At 44.0% G+C, this 23,844-nt stretch overlaps 1 protein-coding gene across 12 annotated transcripts in view; it reads left to right on the top strand.

Moving 5' to 3' along the window:
- The window catches only part of Lar (tyrosine-protein phosphatase Lar), a 181,452-nt gene that overhangs the window by 137,059 nt on the left and 20,549 nt on the right, over positions 1–23,844 (top strand). For 5 of the 12 annotated variants that reach the window (XM_043426845.1, XM_043426846.1, XM_043426847.1 and 2 more), the window contains 9 exons: positions 603–785; positions 8,913–9,023; positions 9,379–9,654; positions 9,961–10,245; positions 12,399–12,422; positions 14,437–14,537; positions 14,745–15,074; positions 16,135–16,285; positions 17,973–18,269. In XM_043426845.1, coding sequence (XP_043282780.1) covers positions 603–785; positions 8,913–9,023; positions 9,379–9,654; positions 9,961–10,245; positions 12,399–12,422; positions 14,437–14,537; positions 14,745–15,074; positions 16,135–16,285; positions 17,973–18,269 — 1,758 coding nt within the window. The remainder of the gene's footprint in view (positions 1–602; positions 786–8,912; positions 9,024–9,378; positions 9,655–9,960; positions 10,246–12,398; positions 12,423–14,436; positions 14,538–14,744; positions 15,075–16,134; positions 16,286–17,972; positions 18,270–23,844) is intronic. The other 7 variants (XM_043426855.1, XM_043426854.1, XM_043426853.1 and 4 more) reach the window with 4 other exon arrangements.

Below are 23,844 nucleotides of genomic sequence, written 5' to 3'. Positions count from 1 at the left end.
CCCCGCACATGCGAGAGGCGCGTGAAGCGAAAAGCTCGAATTCTTAATCCCGAGACGCGCACGTTTTTACGGTTTTGTCACAGCCCCTCGAATATGTGGATTAATACGGGAAATTAATAGCACTGGAATTTCGTTATGATTCGAGCTTTCGTCCACGCACCATCGACGTTAATAAGCGCAGGAAAACAAAAGCGCAGCAGGGGGCCGAATTCACATTCGGCCACCTATACGATTCTCATGTACCGGAACGCTCGGACGAATACAAATTCCCCTTGATTTTCACCCTCAACATGATATTATTCGTAGAAAAACCGAGAACTCTGTCAAAGCTACCCATTCGCTGAGCATTCCACGGATTCTCGACTGCTACACACGTGGGCTCTGTTCCGCGACGTTTTTTTCACGTTGATTAAAAGCCACGCGAAATCGAGCTTCACGATTCCATCAGGAGCCTCGGGTGAAATAATTTTCAAAAAGGTCGATTCCAATAAACATTCGATCATGCGCAGGCTCCTATATAGAGATAAACGCGAAACTTCGATCTCTACTAAACGACGCGCGCGCGCCATATTTATGTGTACATAATGCGATTTGTGTTCCAGTGGAAGATTTGCCGAGGGGTTTTCCAATGATAACTCAATCGCCGACGACAAAAGTGGTGGAGAAAGGTCACAAGGCGTTGCTCCAGTGTGCGGCGATAGGTTCACCGCCGCCGATAATATCCTGGATCCGGGATATGGTGCCCATCAATACCTCGAATCCTCGGTATACGGTTCTCGAATCCGGTAAGTATTCGTTCTCGTTTTCGCGATATCATATTCCCAATGCAAATGAAAGAGTTCTTTTGTGAAGGGAGGAGAGGTGGATGCACGGAGTGTAGATAAATGGGAAGGCGAGGGGGTTTTGTGGAACGGATCGAGGATGGAAGTTCGCTCTGGTGCAGCGAGCGAAGAGGGTGCGCTGCAGCTCTCGTGAGCGAGCTGCTCGCCCCGCGGAGCAGAGTAGTCCCAGCTACGAGCGGGGGATTGCGAGGGGGAGGAGTTAGGCAAGCAGCCAGCAGGTGCGCGTAATATCTCTACGAGTACCAGGGCGGCGGGACGTGCGTAAGTCACTGTCAGCCGCGGCAAGCGTTGATCGAGTGGTCACGCGATATGGCAGCGTTCTCCATATCTATCTCGCGTTTATATTCACGTCCTCCCTCGTCATCTCTTGTTCTCCCCCTCGGGCCCTGCCCGCTCTATCTTTTGCCTCGGCGATGCGCTGCCTCGTCGCCTGGGCGTTCGATTTCTCGCCTCCGCTGCATCATTCGGAGTGAACTCTTCGCGTTGTTCGTCATTGCCACTCTCGCCGAATTTCCGACTGTCGAATTATCCTGGAGTTTGTACTTCGATCCGCTCCGTGTTGCATTTCCCGACTCAGGAGCAAACTCCGATTACTCGTTCTTACGAGTTTCACTGTAACTCTCGAAACGCCGATGATACCATGGAAAATGCAACGGTCCGCGGTAAACTGCTCGGTGAATCGGTAACGCAGCATCGGAGTGTACATAAAGCACTTTAATTAATGGATCGTCCGCGGAATCGTGGATTTTCATTCGTAAACGCACTTATGAACATAATGAAATTTGACAATTAATAATACAATATGATAAGCGTAACAAAATAGGGGCAAATGTATGGGATTCCCACGGCTCTTTCGCCCCGTCGGAATATCCACGTTTCGTGATCATAAATATTCATCGGGGCCATTACTACTCGCTATTTATTTACGATCTTGAAACGCGTTTTGATCATAACGCCGATGTTTTGTCGGTAATAATTGGGTATATGCGCGTGTACAACGGAATAGAATTGCGTGTGCGGTTCGAAGATAGAGTTTTGTTTTTGTTATTACGCTCTCTCCGTTCGAGCGAGTGCGGCTCGTTTTGTTTCAACAATCGTGCAATAGCGGAATGCAGACGAGCATGGATCATAGAAATTACGTGAATTTTCGCTCTCGCTGCTGCCCCCTGCTCCCGAAGCAGGTTGCTGGGTAAACGTTGTGTATCATTCCTAACGTTATCGCGAGGTTCGGGTACGTTGCTCGTTCCTCGTTGCCGCATATATATGCAGTTGGGAACATCAACGTGTCCAACGACGCGCGTACGGTTCACGCCTCATCGTGATTAACATGACGCATCGACGACAGTTTCGTCGTCGTCCATGCGCGCATTTGTTCTTTTTTTTTCCACCCCCTCTCGTCGGCCTATCGCGCGTTTATCGTCCTATACAAGTGTGTGTAACGATGATGCAGAGATTCATCAGAGTATAAGAGCCGACGCGTGATGTCGAGGAGGGAGCGTGCGAGGGGCACGAACTCCGAGCTCTCGCAACGTTTTGTCGAGTGCACTAGACTGTTGAACTATTCACGAGGTCCCTCCTATTTATGTATTATTCACGTTCCGGATACGGTAGGGAGGGGGGGGGGGGAGATTTGAGAAAAGAAAGAAATGAAAGACGAGAGGAGGAGGGGCAGGAGAGCCCAACGAAGTAAGAGGAAAGTTGAGGAAAAATTCGACAAGCAACTCACGCAGCTAGCGGGACGAGAGAAAATCGTGTCCTTCGTTTTTCTTTCTCGTACTCTTAACCCCCGCCCCCCCCCCCCCCCCCTCTCGCTTTTTCTTCACCGAGAACATACTCTTTCCACCCAGCTCGCGACTACCAGGACCTCTGCTTCTGTACGCCATACTCACTCAGTCATTCTCCCTGTGTCAGCATGTGGAGAGATACTCGTGTACTCGCCTCCTAACTTTATTCGGCCGTCTCCCTCGCTGATGTGCCGCGGAGAGAAGCTCGCAGGAGCCTTTCTCTTCGTCTCCACTCTCTTTCGCTATCAGTTACTTTGTCTTTCTTCGCCTCGCCCCCTGCCTGCCTCCGTCTAACTTACTCTCTCGCCGACTTCTCTCGGTGCATGCGAGGAGGGAACACGCTCGTAACTGCACCAGCGCCCTGTCTCTGTGTGCGAAGGAGAAAAAGAGGAGGCGAAATCCTGCTGGTGTGCGCTCCGCGCGCGTTCGCAGTGCCGACGTCTAATACGTAAAAGCAGCACATATCCGACGTGTGCCATAAAGTATATGACGTGTAATGTATTGCAAAAAGAACGTAGGAATATCCTCCGTGCGGAGCAGGACACGGGAGACGAGAGTGCTGCACCGCGGGCCGGTGAAAACGTGGCGAAAACGCCCCAAAAACTCGGACTCTTTTTGTCGCGCGGCGTAAAAAGTACCTGCACCGACGCGCCAGACAAGAATAAGAATAAACTACGTCTCGCACGAGCGCCGAGAAAGAGAACAATGCGGGGAACACCCCTGCACGGAACAAAGTAAGGAATAAAAAACGAGCGTGAGAGGGGCTCGAATAAAAAGTAGGGACGGACGAATTCAGCCGCGTGCGAACTCCCCGCGCTGCCTCCTCTCGCTACGTAACGCTCTCGCGTCCTCTCCGACAACAAGCGCGACACGCTGCAACGGAAGTTGCGGAAAAATTCTCAAAAGACTCGGGAATCTGCGCGCCATCCAGCCTCCCCGGAGTCGTGCGTCCTTGGCGCACGACCTCATCCGCGCTCCTACACTTTTCTTCATTCTCCACTCTTTCGGTTAATCCCTCGCGTGGGGCCACTTTCCCTTCTCTCGTCAAGATTTTATGCCTATGTACGCGTATTTATGTTCTCGTCTCCTCGTGTCCTGTGCGTTTCTCCGATTACGTATATTTCGCAGTGTCGCGGGTACCCTCGGGAGCCAGCGGAAAATCGTCTCTATTTTCATTTCATCAGCTCGCAGACTCCGCGTTATCTTTTCCACGTATATTCTCGTCCCACATTAGCGACTACACCGGTGGATTTGACCTCTCGAAGCTGGGCTTTCGAGGGCGGGACACTTCCAAGAGAATTTTCTCTTTTACTTTTCGGGGAAAAAATGTCGTCGAGAGGTGCGAACGGATTTCAAGCTCCGGGAGGAAAGAAAATGGGATCCGGAAGAGCGTACGAATCGAGGAAATTTTGCGAGAATATTTTCAATGATCCCGAGGGGGCGAGCATCGATCAAATAAATACGAGTCGATATTATTCTGACGCATGCGAACGATAAAAATGAAAGTACGAGCGCGAAGTACGGGCTCGTAAAATTTCGTCCATTAAGCTTTCGGCGAAAGTTTGAAAGAGCGCGAAGGCGATCTGGGGGCGAGAGAGGCGCGGAGCTCGACACCTGGGGACTCGTAGAGGTATCGGCGAGGGCTCAAATTCTCAGCGTTGCTTCTCCTCGGGTCTATCAGGTTTCGGGGCCGTCTACCGGTCTCCTAGATGTACAGAAATACAGCGAAAAAGAGGGAGAGAGAAGTACGCGTGGTTTGGTACACACGCGAGGTGCTGTTGGCTCGCGAACGAGAGTATTGGTGTTATAACATATACAACGGTGGGTTCCGCTCACCTACCGCCTCTCGGTTTTCCGAGCCAGCTCTCAAGGACCATTAGACCATTCTCTCCCGGGATGTACGCTACGTTGACTCATGCTCCTCTCTTTTCCTCATTCTCGCTTTCTCTCTCAGTTTCTCCGTGTACGAAGGGAGAGCCTGAGTGAGTTACTTTACGGGGCTGAAAGCGAGGACCTTCTTTAGCCTTCTCCGACTCGCACCGCGCCTCGCTTATCCTCCTTCTTCTCGCTTTTTCATCTGTCCATCCATCCCTCTCTCGCTCGCCCTCTTTCTCCGGAGCCAGCAGACTCCTCTTCTTTTTCTTTCCTCTTCCCAGGTCTCTCCGTCCTCTAGAGCCCGTTATCCGATATATACCAGAATCCCGCAGCTCTTATGTACCTCACGGAGGGACACATCGCGTCAAAGCTCCGATCCAACCTCCGCCCTTCTCGTTTAGTCTTTACTTTCCCGAGACCGCTGCGCGCACCACCTCCGCGCGAAAGCTTTCTTATCTTAAACGCTGTCTCTCGTCGTCCTCCGCATCGCCGATATCTATATATTTATACACGTACATATATTTCCGTGCTACAAAAGCTCGGATAGATTTTTCAAGCCTCCTCGCTCGCTCCTTCTCAACTTCTCTACCAGACTTCCCAGCTCCTCCCATGTAGTCATCCTTCTGCTCATCCTCCACACAACCGCGTGAGGTCAACATTCCGCATTTGTTCCACCTTCGCCTCGGCCCCCCCGCAGCACTATCAACAGGGCCATATACTTAAGGATTTATATATTTATATACATCGACGCGTCTCTGTGTGTTTACACATGATATACTCGTGTACCCTTCGTCATTCCCCCCCCTCACCCATCCCTCGCTCCTCTCGCGATCTTTCACCGTGTACGCGTCGTATCGCAATTTATCATCGTTTTCCAGAGCCCTCTCTCGATACGAGATAAATAATCTTTCGCCGTTTTTCCCTACACACTTTTATGTTTCTCTCCGTCTCTCTCCGTTTTTGAAGAGCGCTTCTAACCGCGATTATCAAACAAAGATGCAATTCGTCAGTTTGTAAGTATAAAGGGAACGAGGGCTCTTGATACCGAGGGACTTTGGGGAGGATGAAAGGAGGTTAATTTTTGATCCTCTTTGAATATTCGATGCAGCAAAGATTTATTTTTTATTCAATCAATCGATTTATCGATTCTCGAGTTTAATGTGTATATGGGTTGCTGGCCGATCGGCAGGTCGACAAAGAATGCGCATTAATGCGTCGCGGGAGTGCAGGGAAAATGTTGGCGGTGTTTTAACGCCGAGGGACCCGTCGCCATAGCAATGTGGGAGGAAAACTCTTTGCCTTTGGTAATAGGGACAACGATTTATGCCTCGATTGGAAAAGATGGTGTGCGGTAAAGCGAATCCGAGGGAGCAGGAATCGAATTAGTGGAATTGTGTGATACTCGTGCAAGTGGGCGATGATATTCTCGCGTCGGAAGTGTCTCGCGACTCGCCTCCCTCCTCGAAAAATGTCGCGTGTGTGCGACAAGTAAACGCGACACCGAAAAATGTAATACACGTTATTTAGACGATACACGATACGCGTATATATTCGCCGAGGCGGGTTTATTTACATATTTCGATCGAGAGCGAATCTCGCCGGCTGGTGTGCGGTAGCCAAAAGCGGAGGGAATGGAAACAAACAAAAAGTCGAGGATTTTTTCGATTCTGTTTCGGTGGCCGATGTTGTCACCGGGGCCAGAGGGAAATGGAGCGGGTTCGGTAAACATATTTTCTATTTGTATTCTATTTGTACGAAATCCTCACGCTCCGCGAGAGCGAGAACGCGCTTCGCGGCCTCCTCTCCTCTCGCTTCGGTGCAGCATCCTTCGTTCATCTCTCGCACTCTCTCTCTCTCTCTCTCCCCCCCTCCGTTTCCAATCTCCCTTTAGCTCCTTGTTGCCTCTTACCGCGCATCATCCTCGGTGCCCATGCGACGAGCTTGCGCGCGGCAGCTTTCGTCCAACCACACCCTCGCGGAGCTCTCCACATCGAAGCGACTCGCCTTTGAAGCTCCGATACGCGCATACACGCACGTGCTGCTTTGCACTCATTAATACGAGCTCTCGTGTATCCAGCAGCCACGGATTCGGAGAGTCGAAAAGTCTCGTATCGCTTTTCCATCAGGCATTCGCCTCTTCGAACGAGTTATTAAATGTCAAGGTTTTACTCCCGATCCCCCAGTTTACTATGCGCGTTACCTCCAAACCGGCGCGGCTTTCCAAACGCTACGACAAACTCTATTTTGTAGAGCATGAAATTTACTACAAATGCGTCTCTCCGCAGAATTTTTCTATCTTTGGTGCGCGGTTTAGTTCTCAGAGCCGCTGAATAAGCGACCCGTTTTCGGAGCAGCTCCGCGAGCCTCTTTTCAAGATTCTATTGAAGCGCGCGCCCGCCCGTTCTCAGGAGCGAGAGCTCCTGAAAACATGGAAATATACGAGCGCCACGTATTTCCTCGAATATTTCGTCCCGTGCAAAATGAGTAGCCCCGTGCATTTTCCCTCGATCTCCAAACGTCCGGACGATCCGAGCGCTACCCCGCAGCGGTTCAATTCCGATACCGAGGAATCGCGCTTACCGAAACGCGGTTCCAGCAAAAAACAGCACCAGACATTCGCTCCCGAAAGTCTCTCCCCTCCCCGACTCGCCTCCCAAGGCATCTCGAGCCACGATCTTGAGTTACAGCGACCCCGCAGAGTGTCCGCGTCCGAGGCGCGACACAGAGGGAGGAGGAAAAAAGCCGCGAGCGACGCTCGACACCCCGCGAGCTCGTCTTCCTCCCCCTCCAAAGATCCCAACATTTTTATCATCGTTCCGCGAATACCTCGAAGACGCAGCCGAGATGGAAAATGCCGAAGGAAGGAAAAAGAAAAGAAACACGCGAAACGGAGAAAACAAACACGAATGACCCCCGACGCGAGGCTGTTTTACATGCGCGCCCCGGCGCACTCGATGCGATATTAAATATGAGGGAACGCGCCCCCATATATATTTCAATGTAGAATCGGTTCGCGACATTGCTGAAGCCACGTATTCGTACACGCGCCCATACATGTACGAACTTTATACCGTTGTATCGTCATACACGCTCCACTATATTACACACAGATAGATAGAGAGTAGACCGAGATCTCGTGTTTGCGAGAGTGCTCTTTCCCTCCGCCCCTCTCCCTCCCGTTACCGACATCTTTGCATTATACTCGGGCGTCATCCTCCAGAGATACGGGTCTTGGCATGCTGGCACACTCGGTACTTCGAGAGCACGTGTATGTACATGCATATTGAGATAAATATAAGGAAGAGAGAGAGAGAGAGAGAGAAGATCTCGGCACTCGAGAGAAGAGAAACATGTTTGTCAATCTTCCTCTCCGCTGCTCGGATGATTACATCCCCTCATGCCAGAATTTATAGCCGCCACGCTACCAAAGCCGAGCCCCTTCTTCTTCTCCTTATGATAAAACCATTTGTCTCAAAACTCAACATTTGCACTCGCATGAATATCAAAGGATTCCGCAACGCAGGAAATCCGCAAAGAATAATCTACTGCGCCCTCGGCCTCCTCGCCAGGCCGGCGCGTTCTCCATCGAGAAACATATTCTCACGGTGCTTTACGAAGTTATCCAAATCCCAATTCTCGAGAGACCAACTTTTCGATCTTATCGCCACCGCACCAAGGAGAATCCGAGCTTCGTCGGGGCTCGTTTTTCGAATTTCTTATGCGAGCGGAACTCCCGCGGAAAAAACAAGGCGCGATTCTATTCATCTCGGGCGATCTCGACTCGATTCTTTTTTGATGAGTTCGATTCTCGTTTTATCCAATATCGAATGAAATCGTCGGGCCGCCGAACCCCTCCCCAGCTGTCACCGGGTAAACGCATCTTCGAGAAATCCGTTTGCTTGTACAAGCACGGGACAATGTGTGCACAGAGATTGTTGTCTATAGTGTGACCTCTTTTCCGGGAATTATTGGGTCGGAGACGAGGCTTCGGTTGATCGTCGCACAGTTCATCCGAACGTGAAATTTATTATGTATGAGGGAAGCCGTACACCAGCACGGTGGCCCATTCCACCATGCCAAATCTTCCCACGTAGAGACTCCTAATATCAACAGATATATTGATTAATGGGTTATGCAACGGGTATAGCATTGCGACCGATCGAAGCTACGGAGAAATGCGATCTTGCAGCTCTGCTCTCTAGCCATCGATGGCAGCAACGACTCTTCGAGCTCTTGACATCGTTCCAACGCTTATTTCTATCTCCCCAGATATTCCTTCATTTATTTAGCTATTGCCTCATATTTAATGCAGCATCTAATCGAAAAGAGTTATTTTCGGGCTCGAGAAGCCTCGTATGCGAGACCGATTCTCCTTTTCTTTACTCATAAATCAATTTTTCTCGTCGTAAAGGGGCTCTGCAAATTGAAGCGTCTGATGTCGACGATCAGGGACAGTACGAGTGCGTCGCGAACAACACCGTTGGCACGGAATACTCCAAATCAACCACACTTTATGTCAGAGGTGAGTGTGTCTAAAGTTTGTGAATTCTCGGAGTTTTGAGAAGAGACTAAATCTCGTTGGAAGAAGCTTTGTGGAGCTCGTCAGGAGTCAAAGGAAACGAGAATTTTTTAGTTTCGCAGAAACGTTACGTTCCCTTCGAATTTTCCTACACCGAGACAAACTCACGAGCTCGATAAATAATTCATCACCGAATCGGATCAGCAACATTGACAAACCACTGAGAGCAGCTCTTCTAATTTTTACGACGTCTTTTCTTTTCTTTGCTCCCCTCCGTAACAAGATCGACAGCAAGCCAATAAAATAACTATAAAAAACGCTCGTATTTTCGAGAGGACCTGATACATAAATATTTCAGTACGCCGGGTCGCGCCAACTTTCTCGATTCTACCGCCGGCAGTGAGCCAAGTGACTCTCGGCGATTCGTTGAACCTCACGTGCGTCGCTGTTGGCTCTCCCATGCCATTCGTCAAATGGCGAAAGGAACCGGCCACGGATTTAACTTCCGAATCTAATATACCCATTGGCAAAAATATACTCATGCTCACCGACATTCAAGAATCGGCGAATTATACGTGCATCGCATCCAGCGAAATTCGAGTCATCGAGACCGTATCCATGGTCAAAGTTCAATGTGAGTCAACGCTTCAAATTTCAATTCAATCGCCGCTTTCTTGCTTTTTGGATATAACGAATAATTTCGTGTCTTATCGCATTTTGAAAATATTTGAGAAAAAAAAAACTTGAAAAAATGTACATTCAAAGTATTTTGCAAAAAAAGTCCCGATTTCGGCTCCACGATTTTTAAAATTAAATAAAATCCTTCGACCCTTCCCACCATCCAGAAAACCAGTTTGGCCGATACTTTTCTGCATTTTTGCGTCTCGTTTTACTGTTTAATTGACGTGAATAATTACGCTTGGTCGGTACGTTTGTTCAGCTCTTCCACTGGCACCCGAGAACATAGAAGTCTTAGAAATAACGGCAGAGACGGTGAAGCTCATGTGGTCTTACAAGGGCTCCGACGAGATCCAGTACTACGTGATACACTACAAGCCGAAGCAAGCGAATCAAGCGCCGACTGAAATATCAGGAATAACGACCATGTTTTACTATGTCAGGAATCTCAGCCCTTACACAGAATACGAGATGTACGTGACCGCGGTCAACGCTATTGGACGTGGCCCTCAGAGTCTCCCGGTCATCGTGACCACAGGCGAAACCAGTCAGTATTATTATTTTTTCCAACCTTCTAAACCAATAACAGAAAGCGAGTGAACGAATGAGCGGAAGTGCGCAAGTATACGTGAGCGGGAAATTGTTTGAAAGCGAATTTCACAAAGTCCGAACGCGTCGCGAGAGGGTCGCGCATAAACAAATGACGTTGATTCGTGCATCGTTGAAATTCCGCACAAGTTTTTTCCGTATCAATCGAATCCGGCTGTGAACGATGGCAAAATCGTCGAGCGACTTTTGTTGCAAAATCTCTAAAATCTTTGACAATCGATCATGAAAGTTGAACGAATCCTGGAATGGCACATTCGGGTCCTCGGAGTTTCGTCTAGCTTTTCAATAATTGCCTTTACATTTTCCATTTTCGTTGATTCTTCTTTTTCAACAATTTCCATTTCCAACAGAACGAAATTCGATTCCCCAAGGAAACGAATGTTTGCAATTCCTTCATAAATTATTCTTCAAAATTAGCATTTTTCGAAAATTATCATCTTTACTATTTTGATTGATCAACGTTCCTTAAATACATTTCCAAACGATTGAATAGGCGGTAAAGGGAGGATAAAACAATAAAAGAAAAAGAATGTGCCATTTCACGTTGATAATATGACGCTACGTCATCCGAATTTTTTTTTCTCTTCTTTTTTTTTGTTATCATACTCGTCGTTATTTATTTTATTGTCCATAAATAATTGATCGACATGGTCGTACCGTCTCGTCGACTTACGGACCGACAGGGGTTTATAACTCTTTTATGTACTTTATATTCTTTATGCACGGTATTACCGTGTACTTCGTCGAGTCGCGCGCGATAATCTTCGATCACTAACGATCGTTCAGCCGAATGCAAAATGGGGCGAGCGAGGCTGCAAAGATTTTTTTGTCGGCAACTACATTTTTTTACACCCCTGAAAATGGGGTTCCATTTTTTCGCACCGTTTTTTGAGGAAAATTTTCTACTTGTTTTTTTTTCATGCTGTCCGTCTTGGACACGTTTGTCACATGTAAGTGGAAAAAGAACCAAAAAATCAACAACAACGAAAACCATATTTTCACACAGATTATGTCGTCCCCTCACGCTCCTCCTGTCTCTCTCTCTTTCTCTCTCTCGACTTTTATCCTCTACCACTTTTTCCTCATATTCGAACGGTGAAAAATGTGCAATATTGCATTAGGAAATGACACAAATTTGTCTTGAGCTTCAATTGACTCTAAAAATGCAAAAAAAGTCGCTTTTCCTGTTTTTTGTAATATTTCCGAAGAGATAAAAAATGTTAAAACTCCACGACATGGAAAAACAGCATAAAAATAGCCTCGAGTTTCGTCTGCAAGCATTCGAGTTTCATCGCAAGCTGTAAAAGCTTTGATCAATTTTTAATGAGCATCGATACAGCGTACAAAGCTTCAACTTTTCATCATAGCTGTCAAATATATTTCATAACGAAAGACCCATTACAACGGTGGTTTTTAAAGCTTTATTCCAATTTTCACATGAATTCGTCAGCATCCTCATCACCATGCATCGTACTTTTCCATCATTTTCATTCTTCACCCAAAACATCCTACATCCCTTCCCACTGTGTGTGTTGCACTCGATGAATATGTTTTTTTTTCTGTCCCTCTTTGATTCTCGCTACGATTTTTCGCATAGTTTCTCTCTCTCCCCCCCCCCCCCCCCTGCCCGACCCCTCCGGCCTGCCCCCTGAAAATGTATGCATACGTAAATGTTAACGCGCGTGTGTATGTATCTCTCGTACAGGAGCACTGGAGCATATCGCGATTTCGTATTGTATCACCGATGGCACCTTTTTTTTCCTCCAATTGCAGCCGCACACAATAACACAAATTCACAGACTCATAGAGTTTTCTATGTCAAAACACCACCTCACAAATATCAATATTTATGTGCATCATACGTTTTTACAAAATGTATTACATACAATATTCAATGTATATTTATATTAATATATTTATGTATTTATATATTTATACATTTACAAGTGTATCTTGCACATGAATGAACGAGAGACGAAAAAATTTCGAGAAAAAGCACTTGTTATTGTTCACCAGTAGATTACGTGTATATGGATTTTGAAAAGAAATTTCGCTCGAAAATCGATAATAATTGACTCGTTTCTCCCATAGCGGAATCATCAAATGGAGGTTCCAGTAAGTCGATAAATACATTACAAAGGATTGATGCAGTAGCTCGTAGCGTCGTAGACACTTTGATTCTCAATGGTCTTCATCACTACTTTTCCAGCACTCGTTTCAGTTTCATCATTTTCCGCATCGGCGTATATAGAAATTTTTTCAGTAAATTTTGCAGAATTATGTAGTTCGTCTGTTTCGAAAGTCGCTCGTAGTCGCTCTTTTATATCGTTATTATTGAATTCATCAGTTTTTTTTATTTTCATTATTATTATTTCAATGTAGAAGGGACGAAACTTCGTTCCGGGCACACGGTTCGTACACGGTAGATTTGCTATACATACGTTTTGTTTACAAATTTGCACAACGATATTTCGCATGGATGTGCGCTTTGTGCGACGAATAATTTTCGAAACAGCGTATTTTTATTTTTTTTTGTTTTTTTTTTATTTGTTTTTTTTTTGTAATGTTTTTTTTTTTATTGATGGGAAAACGAATAGAATATTCATCGACAAAAAGCCGGTGGACGAACGAAAACGAGCTTCCCCGAGCGATGAATTATTAAGTTGGACAAAACGACGGGAGAGAAAGAGAAAAGCTCATCGGATTTGAAAGAGCGTGTATTTAACTTTGTTTCGAACGATCTATCACGCGTTAAATCGAACGATTTTTACTCGTCGATGAAGTTTTTATTTCACATCGTCAAGATGAGTAAAAGCATGGCATAAAAAACGAAGCTATGGACGCGCGGCATATAAAAATGGGCGGGAAAACCTTTTCGGTAAATGGACTAGGGAGAGTTTTGTGGAACGTGAAAAAAATGGAGATAACTGTATTAAAGTCTCTATCACGTGTACAATGTTCCCGAGCAAAATTCACTTCACCAGCGAACCTTTTTACCTTTTGTTCTTCTCTCTCGGTGCGTCTCTAAACCATTAAATGAAAATTACTCGAAAATCGACGGTAAACTGGTAATCGAAGTTATCAAAACACATGAATTTTCATAAAAATATTATGAATTCTCTAACGGGAAAATGAAAGACAAAAATTTTTCGAAAATATTGTTGTTGTTGTTATTATTATTATTATTTTCGCTATCCAAGAGACTCGAAATTATTGCTGTAACTCTTCAATCATTATATTCAAATGGCCATCATAAATTTCGGGTTAAAGCTTCACCAGGAATAATGAATTTTTATTATGATTGATTTTTAACGTTTAAACCACCAAATTGCCGAATTTTATACCGTTTTTAGCCTCTGTCTGTACATATACGAGCAACATTATACGCTTAAACGTATGCACTCATAGGCGGAGCGCAAATTTGTCCTGTGGCAATGATTGACGCTGGGTCAACTGTGCATTAGCTTTGTTATCGAAAACCGTATATTCAAGTGCAATGCAAAACACACGTACACGTAAATCTCGTTGTCGAACGAGCCTAGATCTATTATTAGACGTCACCCTGTTGACAGCACGTACACGCGGTACAGCACAATGAAAAAAAAAACACACCCACACACACGAAACAACGTGAATTGCAGCTTCGTCATGTTGGGACGAAGCACATATCAAAATTATATTCGAATATTTGCTTCATGAGAAGGTCGCAATGTTGCAGCAGTGGTTTGCACGAATGAAGAATTGAAGTATGAAGTATGACAAAAAATATCGTACCATTAGCGACCGAAAATGAGTCAAAAATTCTCTTGTATCATGAAGCGAAAATTGTTTTTTTTTTGTGTGTGTTTTACTGTTTTCCTGTCGAAGTTTTTATTGAAATTTGGGTCGTTGAAACGTAACGAAAAATCCCTCTGGTCGCTGCATTATTTATCGGATGATTTTTTTTCGAGAATGACCGCAGCTCATCTCCATTTCGAATTCTTTTTGAGAATGAATTTTCGTTAGCATTTCAACGATTCGGCCTCCAGCACCGGTTGATTCGATCATTTTTATTCACCGACTGACTCGAAATCGAGGATTCATTTGGAGACACTGAAATATTCTGATGCAACTATTTGTGTTTGTGCAGAACCTGGTTCTGCGCCACGCCAGGTCCAGGTCCGACCACTGAGCTCGAGCACGATGGTGATACAGTGGGACGAGCCTGAAACACCGAATGGTCAAGTCACGGTAAGATCGACGGTCCCTCCGATCTTAATTATCCGATGGAAGTGCGCGAATGGAACGCAAAAAGCTGGAAATATTCGATTCACTGGATTTTTCACTCGATTGAATCCATTCAAACTTTTCATCCAATAATTATAAAAGTTTTTCCAATCAAGCGACTCAAGCTTTACGACTCAAGGATGAACGAATTTTTATTTTTTCATTGCACAGGGCTACAAAGTTTATTACACGACCGATCCTAACCAACAAATGCAATCGTGGCAGTCACAAATGGTCGATAATAACAAACTCACGACAATCATGGAACTTACGCCACACACGATCTACACCATTCGGGTACAAGCTCTAACGAGCGTTGGTCCAGGACCTCTCAGCCCTCCGATCCAAGTCAAAACCCAACCTGGCGCACCGAGCCAACCGGAAAACCTTTCGGCTATTGACATTGGGGAGACCGAGGTGACGCTCCAATGGAGCAAACCGGCTCATGGCGCTGAAAATATTATCAGCTACGAGCTCTACTGGAACGATACTTATGCTCGGGTATGTACATCCATACGAGATTATCTCTTTGCCATTCTCTTAATCGCAACTTGCATAGGAAAGCTCCGGAAAATTACAAGAACCCTAAATCATTCGTATTCTCCTCACAAAATTATTAAATTCGTTGGCATTCCAGGAGAATAAAGTTATTATTAATCGAAAATAGTGCTCCGTTCAAGGAACTACTGAAAATGTGATTTCGAACTGTCGCAAATGTATGAAGTAATGATAAGACGTTGATCGATTTTTCGAATACGATATTTCTCGCTTAATTCGATTGTTCAATCTCAGCGCTATTCCCGGAATTCAATCTTCAAAATGCATCGAATCGATTGCTCACGCCAATTTTGAGTGTTCGTTAATTGAGAGATTGAACATTTTCGATGTAAAATTTTGATCGAACTGTATTCCGCATCAAATTCTTCGCTCGCTCGAATGAGTATGCTCGAATTACCAGAACGTATGGATTTATTTAATCGACGTGATGCCTGACACTCGTTTGTTTATTCACGAAATTCTGTATTATCGGAACAATACTTTTCTCATATTTCCATCAAATGATTGAATCGCCCCATTGAAAATATTCATGTCGAACGAGTTTCCAGCATCTGTTGGACTCTGATGAAAAAAAAAAAAAAAACTCAATTAATCAATAAATGGCAGATTATTATAATAACAGGTGAATCAACAAACTCTTTCATTATTCAATTACCGATCGGTCACAATCGGACAAAAAGATTCTCGCAGTAATTAGACCGCGTGTGAACTTTCGAAGGGTATTGTATACACGAGAGCTACGAATATTGCGTATACGTATCGATAATAAGCGAACGGACAGTTTTCCGATACTGAGCACTCGATCAATCAAAAATCCCAGGAACGAAAATCCGTTAATGCCTTTGGCTTCCTCTCATCAAACTTATTCGTTGTTTTCCCTATCGTTTGTTTTCCGATGGACGAAAAAACCAAAACGTAACGGTTCGAAAAACATCAACGATCTCGGAAAAAAAAAAAACAAAAAAAAAACAAAAACGATGAATATGGAAAATGGAAAATTCAGGAGAAGCATCACCGGAGGTTACCGGTTACGGAGAATTATACGTTGACGTCACTGTACCCGAACACTCTGTATTACGTGTGGTTGGCAGCGAGGAGTCAGAGAGGTGAAGGAGCGACGACGATGCCTTATCCGGTTCGGACGAAGCAGTTCGGTAAGCAAAAACGTACACGAGACACTAAGAAAAGAAGGGAAAAGAAAGAAAGGGATGAAAAATGCCTAAAGTTAAAAAGCAGCGAGGAGAGTGCCATATAAAAGAAATAACACGAATACACGAGCATCGAGATGCTTTTCGCTCGAATAATTCTCGCTCGTCGCTCCTCATGTGCGATCGTAGAATGTTCGCCTTGAGCAAAAGCAAAACGAAAACATACATGAAATATTAAATAAGACAAATGGGCACCGCAGGTAAGGACAGTTAAACGAAAGCCCCTGAGAAAGGGACCTTGTCTTTTTCTTTTGTTTTAATTAAAACAAAATTTTTTAAAAAAGTGCCCGCGTAGCGCTAGATACTCCCGCAAAGTAGATTAAGCTGGAAATAAAGTGCCCTTTGCACCTTAATACCGAGTACAGTAAAACCAGTGAAAGCAAAAAGAAAAAGAACAAAAAATTACGGTATCAAACGTAAAAAAAGACAAGTCGCGATGACGTCCCGACGGTAAATGCGATTTTTTGACATTTTTGTTTTGTCGATTTGGGGATATCGTATCGATACGACTCGAATGATGGTTAAAGTGTATCGTTCACATCGTTACAAACGTTACCACGTCTGGGAGAGTGAGAATGGCTGCATGCGTTGAGACAAAAAAACCGTTTTTGGATGCCAATATATATATTTATATATAAATTTATATATTTATATATATATATATAAACTCATATATATATTTATCAAAATGTATATTCAAAATATATATATATATATATAAATATAAATTTATTTATATATACGTATATAAGTACATATATAATACATATAAATTGCACTAAGCACTGCATCATCGATATATGTGTGCATTTTGAGCACCTCTCTTTTATAATTCTCGATAATCTATATTATTATAGTCCGTTATTCATTTGGATTATTGAAATTTTTTTCATTTTTTTCATTTATAATATCTCGAGGGAAATACTCTCTGTAACATACTCAATATGCTCGAACGTCCTTTCGAGCTCCAGGTACTATTTGAGACTACGTATCCAAGGACGTATCGCTATATATCTAACGTACCACGATATATATTTTCATGTCTCACGAGCGACTCCACCAAACGCTCGTATTATTCGACGATAGAAAAAAAAGCGAGCTGTGTGTACATGTTTCTTTTAGTTTTTAGTTTTTCGTTTGTTGTTTTTTTTTCTTTTTTTTTTTTCGTTTTACTTTTCGCCCCTTTTACAACGCGCTCAATGACGGTTCTGTGCATGCGACGACCCAAGTTCCTTGAATAATGAAATTTAGCGATGTGTCTCGCGCAGTATCGCCAACTTTCTTCTATTTAAACGGTTTGTTTTTCCATTTTTTTTTTTTTTTTTTATCTGTTTTGTTCGAATTCGTAACTGTAGTTGGAAGAACTTTTCGTAATCAGAAGGAATATGAAACTCGGTGAATGGTTTTTTAATGAAATCGATAACGAAGCTTCGATGATGAAATGCTCGAATTGGAGTGCGGATTTTAATGGACCGTCATTAGGCGCTTCGCCAAAACGAACTTGATTCCTCTTCAGGTCCTGTTTTAGTTTGTTTCCTTCATTCTTTTTTTTCGTTTTTTTTTTTTTTTTAATTTTTATTTCTTTCGTTCCTTGTTTTGGTTTTTTCCTCGTCAATAATTGAGTGTTATACAGTACCCGGGGCTCCGCCTCGAAACATAACTGGCCGAGCGATCAGCCCCACCTCGATTGAGGTTACCTGGGCACCTCCACCAACGGAAAGCTCCAACGGCAAGATCATTTACTACAAACTACATGTCGTCGAGCATGGACGCTCTGACTCTGAGGCAAGGGTCGTCAAACTAAACGACACAAGATTCGTGTTGGACGAGCTCAAAAAGTGGTGCGCTTATCGGATTTGGGTGGAGGCAGGGACCAGCGTAGGTGACGGCCCACCGAGTTATCCTATCAATGTCAGAACTTCCGAGGACGGTATGTATCCACTGAACACAGCCTGCAATTTTATCTGTGTGTTCGAGCTTTCCAAAACTTGCCACCTGACCCACTCAACCCCCGACCCCCCCTTGCACCGATTCTATAAGCCCCCGCTTCTTTCGTACGAGGGCATCCACGCCGAAGTGCTGCATGAATATTTATTCGTGGTCCTCATACCAAAACCCAAAAATTTCTTTCGACCAACGTAACTGGATCACCAGACTTTTCGACATTCACGTCGTGCTCGTCGTGTAAAATATTGAAAAAAAAGCATTCGGCTTACAAATATCAATTGGGAAGGTTGCGAATGTTTTAATTATTTGGTGAATATGCAATTTAATGAGAGGAATAAGTGTTCTGGAATTTTGTAACGCAGTTGGAAGAACAGAAACACGATAAAATGGACAAGCTTGATGGGAAAGGTGATACGAAATGATGAAAGGCGTTAAAATTGATACAAGTTTGTACTCCAGTTACGGTGATCTAATCAGTTGGAAGAACGTTGAAAAACGATCTCAGGATGATTATTCGTTGAATAGTTTGAGTTGAAAGATGCCTAATTCCACGAGAAGCTTCGTGACATTTTGCCCTCGTACAAAAAGCGAGAATAACTCGTTCGACGAGGAAATGTCTGAACGAGGATGAATCGTATCTGTTAAGCTGTTTTGAGATGAAGGCGTCGAGGTGAAAAATAACAAAAAGCTTCCGATCAAAGAGCCCAAAAATATAAAAGCCCGCCAAGCAAATATCTGGGACTGCACGCGAGGTAGCCGAATGTAAAAAAAAACGCGTGAGGCGATGCTCAAAAGCTCGATTATCTTTGTCAAGCAGGACTTTGGATAATGAAAAAAAAAAAAAAAAAAAAAAACGGACCAAAAGAGCGGCCATAAAGTACTTCGATCGTCCGCAAAACCGCTGCTATTAATTCCTGTGTTACGAGATTTCCGTTTCAGACTCGATGTTCAATTTAAAAAAACGGTCGGTTATCCGAATCATTGTAAACTTATTAACAACAATAACGGAATACCGAAAGAAAAAAATAAAATTCGACCGACTCTCGCCTCTTTTCCTTCCTCATTAGATTTCCATTCGTCTCGAACCGACGTTTCGATCCCTCCTCCAATATTCTCCCATCAAAGTATTTTTCGTACCATACGCGATTGGTAGTCATTAACACTCAAACAGTTTTCAAGACACACAAACAAATGCGAAAGCAGGTGAACAGATCGTCGAAAAATCCCGTTGCAAAGTGCCCCCCAAAAAAATGAAAAATAAAATAAAAACAAGACATTTGACTCCTGAAGTTGTAACCCACAAAAATTCACACTTTCAGTCCACTCAAACCCTCTCTGTGTATCATTATGATTTTCCAACGTTCCCGCGACCGCGATTTTTTCGATCGAGTCAAAAAAAACGATAAATAATCGGGAGGAAAAAGATTTTTTGAAGAGGTGAAAAAACGGCCGCACGTGTTGCCCGATAGTTCGTTTTTTCTAAATATTTTTATCCTCCGAATCCGGGTCGATTAAACGATCATTTTTGGCTGGCGAGATTTTATATTTTTGGAATTTTTGTAACCCAGCAGCAGCATGAGCGAGGAAAAGAAAGCTTCAAAAAGCTAAATTAATCGGAAGAAGATGAAGAACAAAAGATAAATAAAAAAAATAACCGAATAATGTGTTCTTTCATGCAACTCACTCAATTGTCGCACCTTCTCGGTGTGTGCGTGTGTGTCTTTTGTGTGTGTTCGTGCACGCGGGCCGCCGCGTGCGTGCTACACGCGCAACGTTTTTTTTTCAGGTGCAATCGCAGCCACGGATTTTTCGGACGCTGATAACTATTTTTGAAGTCAGCTGTTGTCTTTTTACTCTCACCGTATTTTACATTCTATTTATCACTTTATTTTATTTTTTCTTTTCTTCATTTTCCCACAGAATCTATGGGAGAGAGATTGACATTGTCGTCGGACACGTTTTTTTCTCCAACAACGATATATCGACGTTTTTCTTCTCTCCATCGTGTTTGATCACAGCTCCCGCGCAGTGTATGAATTTCTCTCTCCCATATGAGCTTTTGTTTCGCCGCTGTTCTCGTCAACAGCGATCTCTGCTAATCGACATTTTTCTATTGTTTGTTCGCCCTCCATTCTTCTCCATCATCGTTTCTATCATTTTTATATTCATCATCATCATTATTATTATTATTATTATTATTATTCTTGTTGTTTATTATCTTCATAGCTCGGAAAACAATTTCGTATTACACCCAATGAAATTCATACCTGATACTCACTCAACTGTTTTTTATCTTTTTCCTTGAAGCATTTGCAGGAGGATGTGTCCAGGTTTTCAAACAGCTATTAGTACTTAAGAATATTTTCATTAACGCTACGTTAATTGTATTATTAACAAGCCGTAATAATATGTATATCCCATATATTAATAATCAATGTTATATTTGATGGTGGTTAACGTGGTTCAGTAAAACATCAACGTCTTCAATTTATTATTATTATTATTATTATTATTATTATTATTAGTTTCATTTCGATTTTATTATCGGCACTTTGACTCCATCGTTTTTACTATACAAACACATGAATCCACTGTTTACAAGCATTCATATTTAACGACACTCGTCACAGACATGAGCGTAACGTTAAAAAGTGTGAAATCAACGGGGCAGTCGACCGGGTCGCTGGTCTCTGTCGAGCGGATCCAAAATCCAGCAAATCTTGGCAGAGCTGACTCGAGTGCTCGTGAAGAATTTTATTTGAAAAAAACAATATTTTAATGGAACTTTGGCTGTTCGGAGAGCACGAGTATGAAAGGAAACCGCTCGAAAGTGATCGGCAATCGCGGGCTCCCTGAACACACGAATTTAAAAAACAACTTGGCCAAGGATTATTGCACAAATGTTTGGAACCACGGCTCACATTAATCGAATAAACATTCTCAACGCGAACTCTCACCCACGAACAAACGCACACATTCTCAACAATCAATATACAAATATACGACACGATATAACACGAACTCTCATGATCACACGAATATTATAAAGCACTTGAATCTTTTTTATTATTCGAATTATATTACATAATATATATTTCTATATCTCTGATATATAAGGCTCTATACTGTCTTTAGTTGAGATTTAGTTTTATCGTTTGCACATGTTAGAGCATGCACTCAGTTTGTTTAAAATTATTTCCTTAAAAAGCAGCCCTGCCAAAAGTCCCCAGTCCCAGGAGCACTCCGTCCATGCATTCGCATATATGAATGAATCTACTGAAAATCTCGAGGAACTTTGACTCCGAGGACTCGTGGAATTTCGGATCGAGTTGTTTTCGAATCGAGGGTTCTCCGAGCGCAAAATCTCGAGCTCGACTATTCATCGTTTGATTAAAATACCAATAAAAATGGAGCGACGAAGCCACGGAAAGGGCGCATGGTAAAACTCGAGGTTTTGCACGCTCGAGATTTTGTGCCCGTGGCTCTTTCGGGCCAATCTTCTTCTTATTCTCCGTACATTCATATACATATATACGCGGGAGAAAACCCTCGGGGAAACTCTGGAGTTTGCCGGAGTAACCGCACCTCGGAAAGACCTAATAGCCTCGCCTCGCCGATCACCCATTGTACTACTAATACGCGACACGCTTGCTACCGGCCGCACCGCACCGCACATACACGGCATATCTGTATTGCTATGCTCTTGTGCACATGTACGTGTGTATGTACGTCGTGTATATTCGATGACGAGCCCCGGCGAGTGCAAACTCGCGTAGCCGAGTCTGCAGAAACAAAGTCATCGGTCGCTGCTCCGTTTTCAAAGGATCGCGAACCCGTTTCTCCCTCTCCCGACATTCCGCAACATTAATAAAGTCCTTTCAATCTCTCAGTATCTCTTTCCGTCTCTCTTTTTATATTTCACTCGCTCTCGATCTTCGCCTCGATCTCTCGCTCTTTCTTCCGACTTATCGACGCCCGGATTATTCACGATCCCCGTTATATTTTGTCCGTTTGATCCGATGAATGGCATGCCGATGCATGGGACGATTCAGCCTCCGATTTCGTTCTTCTCCTTCAACTTTCATCCCTTCGTTCATCTTCTCGCGCCACCGAATCCCCGCCGCCCGATCCTCGCTCCGAGCCCCGAATGCCCAGCACGCGGACCCTGGCCATAAGACACTCGTACGCGCCCAATAATTCCGAGTTTCCCACCGAACGCTCAGTCTCAAATAAAAGTCTGAGTCTCAAGAGTCACGATTGTCGCGCGAAATCCCGAGGTTCCTTCCCGAAGCAGACTCGGCGAGTCGACGCGACCGACCACTTTCCTCACTCGTAGATAAAATTCCAAAAGTTGCACTCTAGAGAACGTCACACCTGAATATAAGGGCGCACACAATAATCACTGTCTCTCGCTCTCACGCCTGCGATATCGACAACTTTCCGTCTACGAGCATCATCGTAGGTATTCGAAAAACTATAATAAACGACGAATGACAAACGTCGAGAGGAAAGGAACGGTATAAAACGAAGGTAATTGTCCCGCAGTGCGACATTTGTATCATCTACGTGCACCTCAGTCACTAATATCTCGTTAGCACCGCACATTATAATATTTCTATCTCACTTTCTCTATATATATGAACGCACATAACACTCGAATTTCACGCCACTTTCCGCATGCACGTAAACGCATATCCATGGAACGCGGCGAACCGCGCGCATCTGTACGGCTACGACGGAGCCTCTAATTTCCCTCGAGTCAAACGGGGATTCACGAGTAAGAGATTAACACTTGAAGAATTAAACGTTCCCTCAAAACGTTCATCCACAGCCGCGCCAAGAGGGTTTGTTTTGATTTTAATCATTTTTTTCGCATTTTCCCCGTTTAATGCGTTACGTTGAGCGCTGCATCTTTGTTCACGAGTTCACCGTTATGCATTGAAAGCACATTTTAATCAAGTGCCAAAAGCACCGCGAGCACACCGTAAGCACCGTATATAAAGCACCCTCACGGCCACCCACTTAACGCCTGTTTCGCTATTTCGTCTGTGTGCGCGACTCCGACTGTGTGTGTGCGTGTGACTCTGTGATTATATAAATGTTTATTCACGTACATACAAATATGAATTTACTTCTCTTTGTACGTATGTTTGTAGAGGATTTATATAAAAATTGGACTCGCCATCGCCTGACGTTTCGCCAACATCGTTCAATGATAATCATTTTAAATTATCGGAGAAAGCGCGCGCGAAATCAGCGACCCGCAATCTTCTCGTCCGGATCGACGGACGTCCGTCGATTTCGCTCGGAGACGAGAACGTCAAAGTTGCAACGATCGAGGAGATTCGTCAGGTGAAACGAGCCCACAAAATTAGTGTGTGCGACTCCGGATGACGGTCTCAAGGACGTAGGTTATCGCTGGGGGGACACGATACAACGCTTCGGAAAGTTTCTTGACGAGCTTCGTGAACGTCGAAAATTTTCTTGGGCCCTTTATTTCGAATCGGACGGGGGGAATGGAAAATACACGCGGATAATCGTCCACCACTCGAAAGCAA

This window comes from Venturia canescens, chromosome 8, assembly GCF_019457755.1.
Source record: "Venturia canescens isolate UGA chromosome 8, ASM1945775v1, whole genome shotgun sequence".
NCBI classification, from domain to species: Eukaryota; Metazoa; Arthropoda; class Insecta; order Hymenoptera; family Ichneumonidae; genus Venturia; species Venturia canescens.
This window is presented reverse-complemented; position numbering and strand designations above follow the sequence as displayed.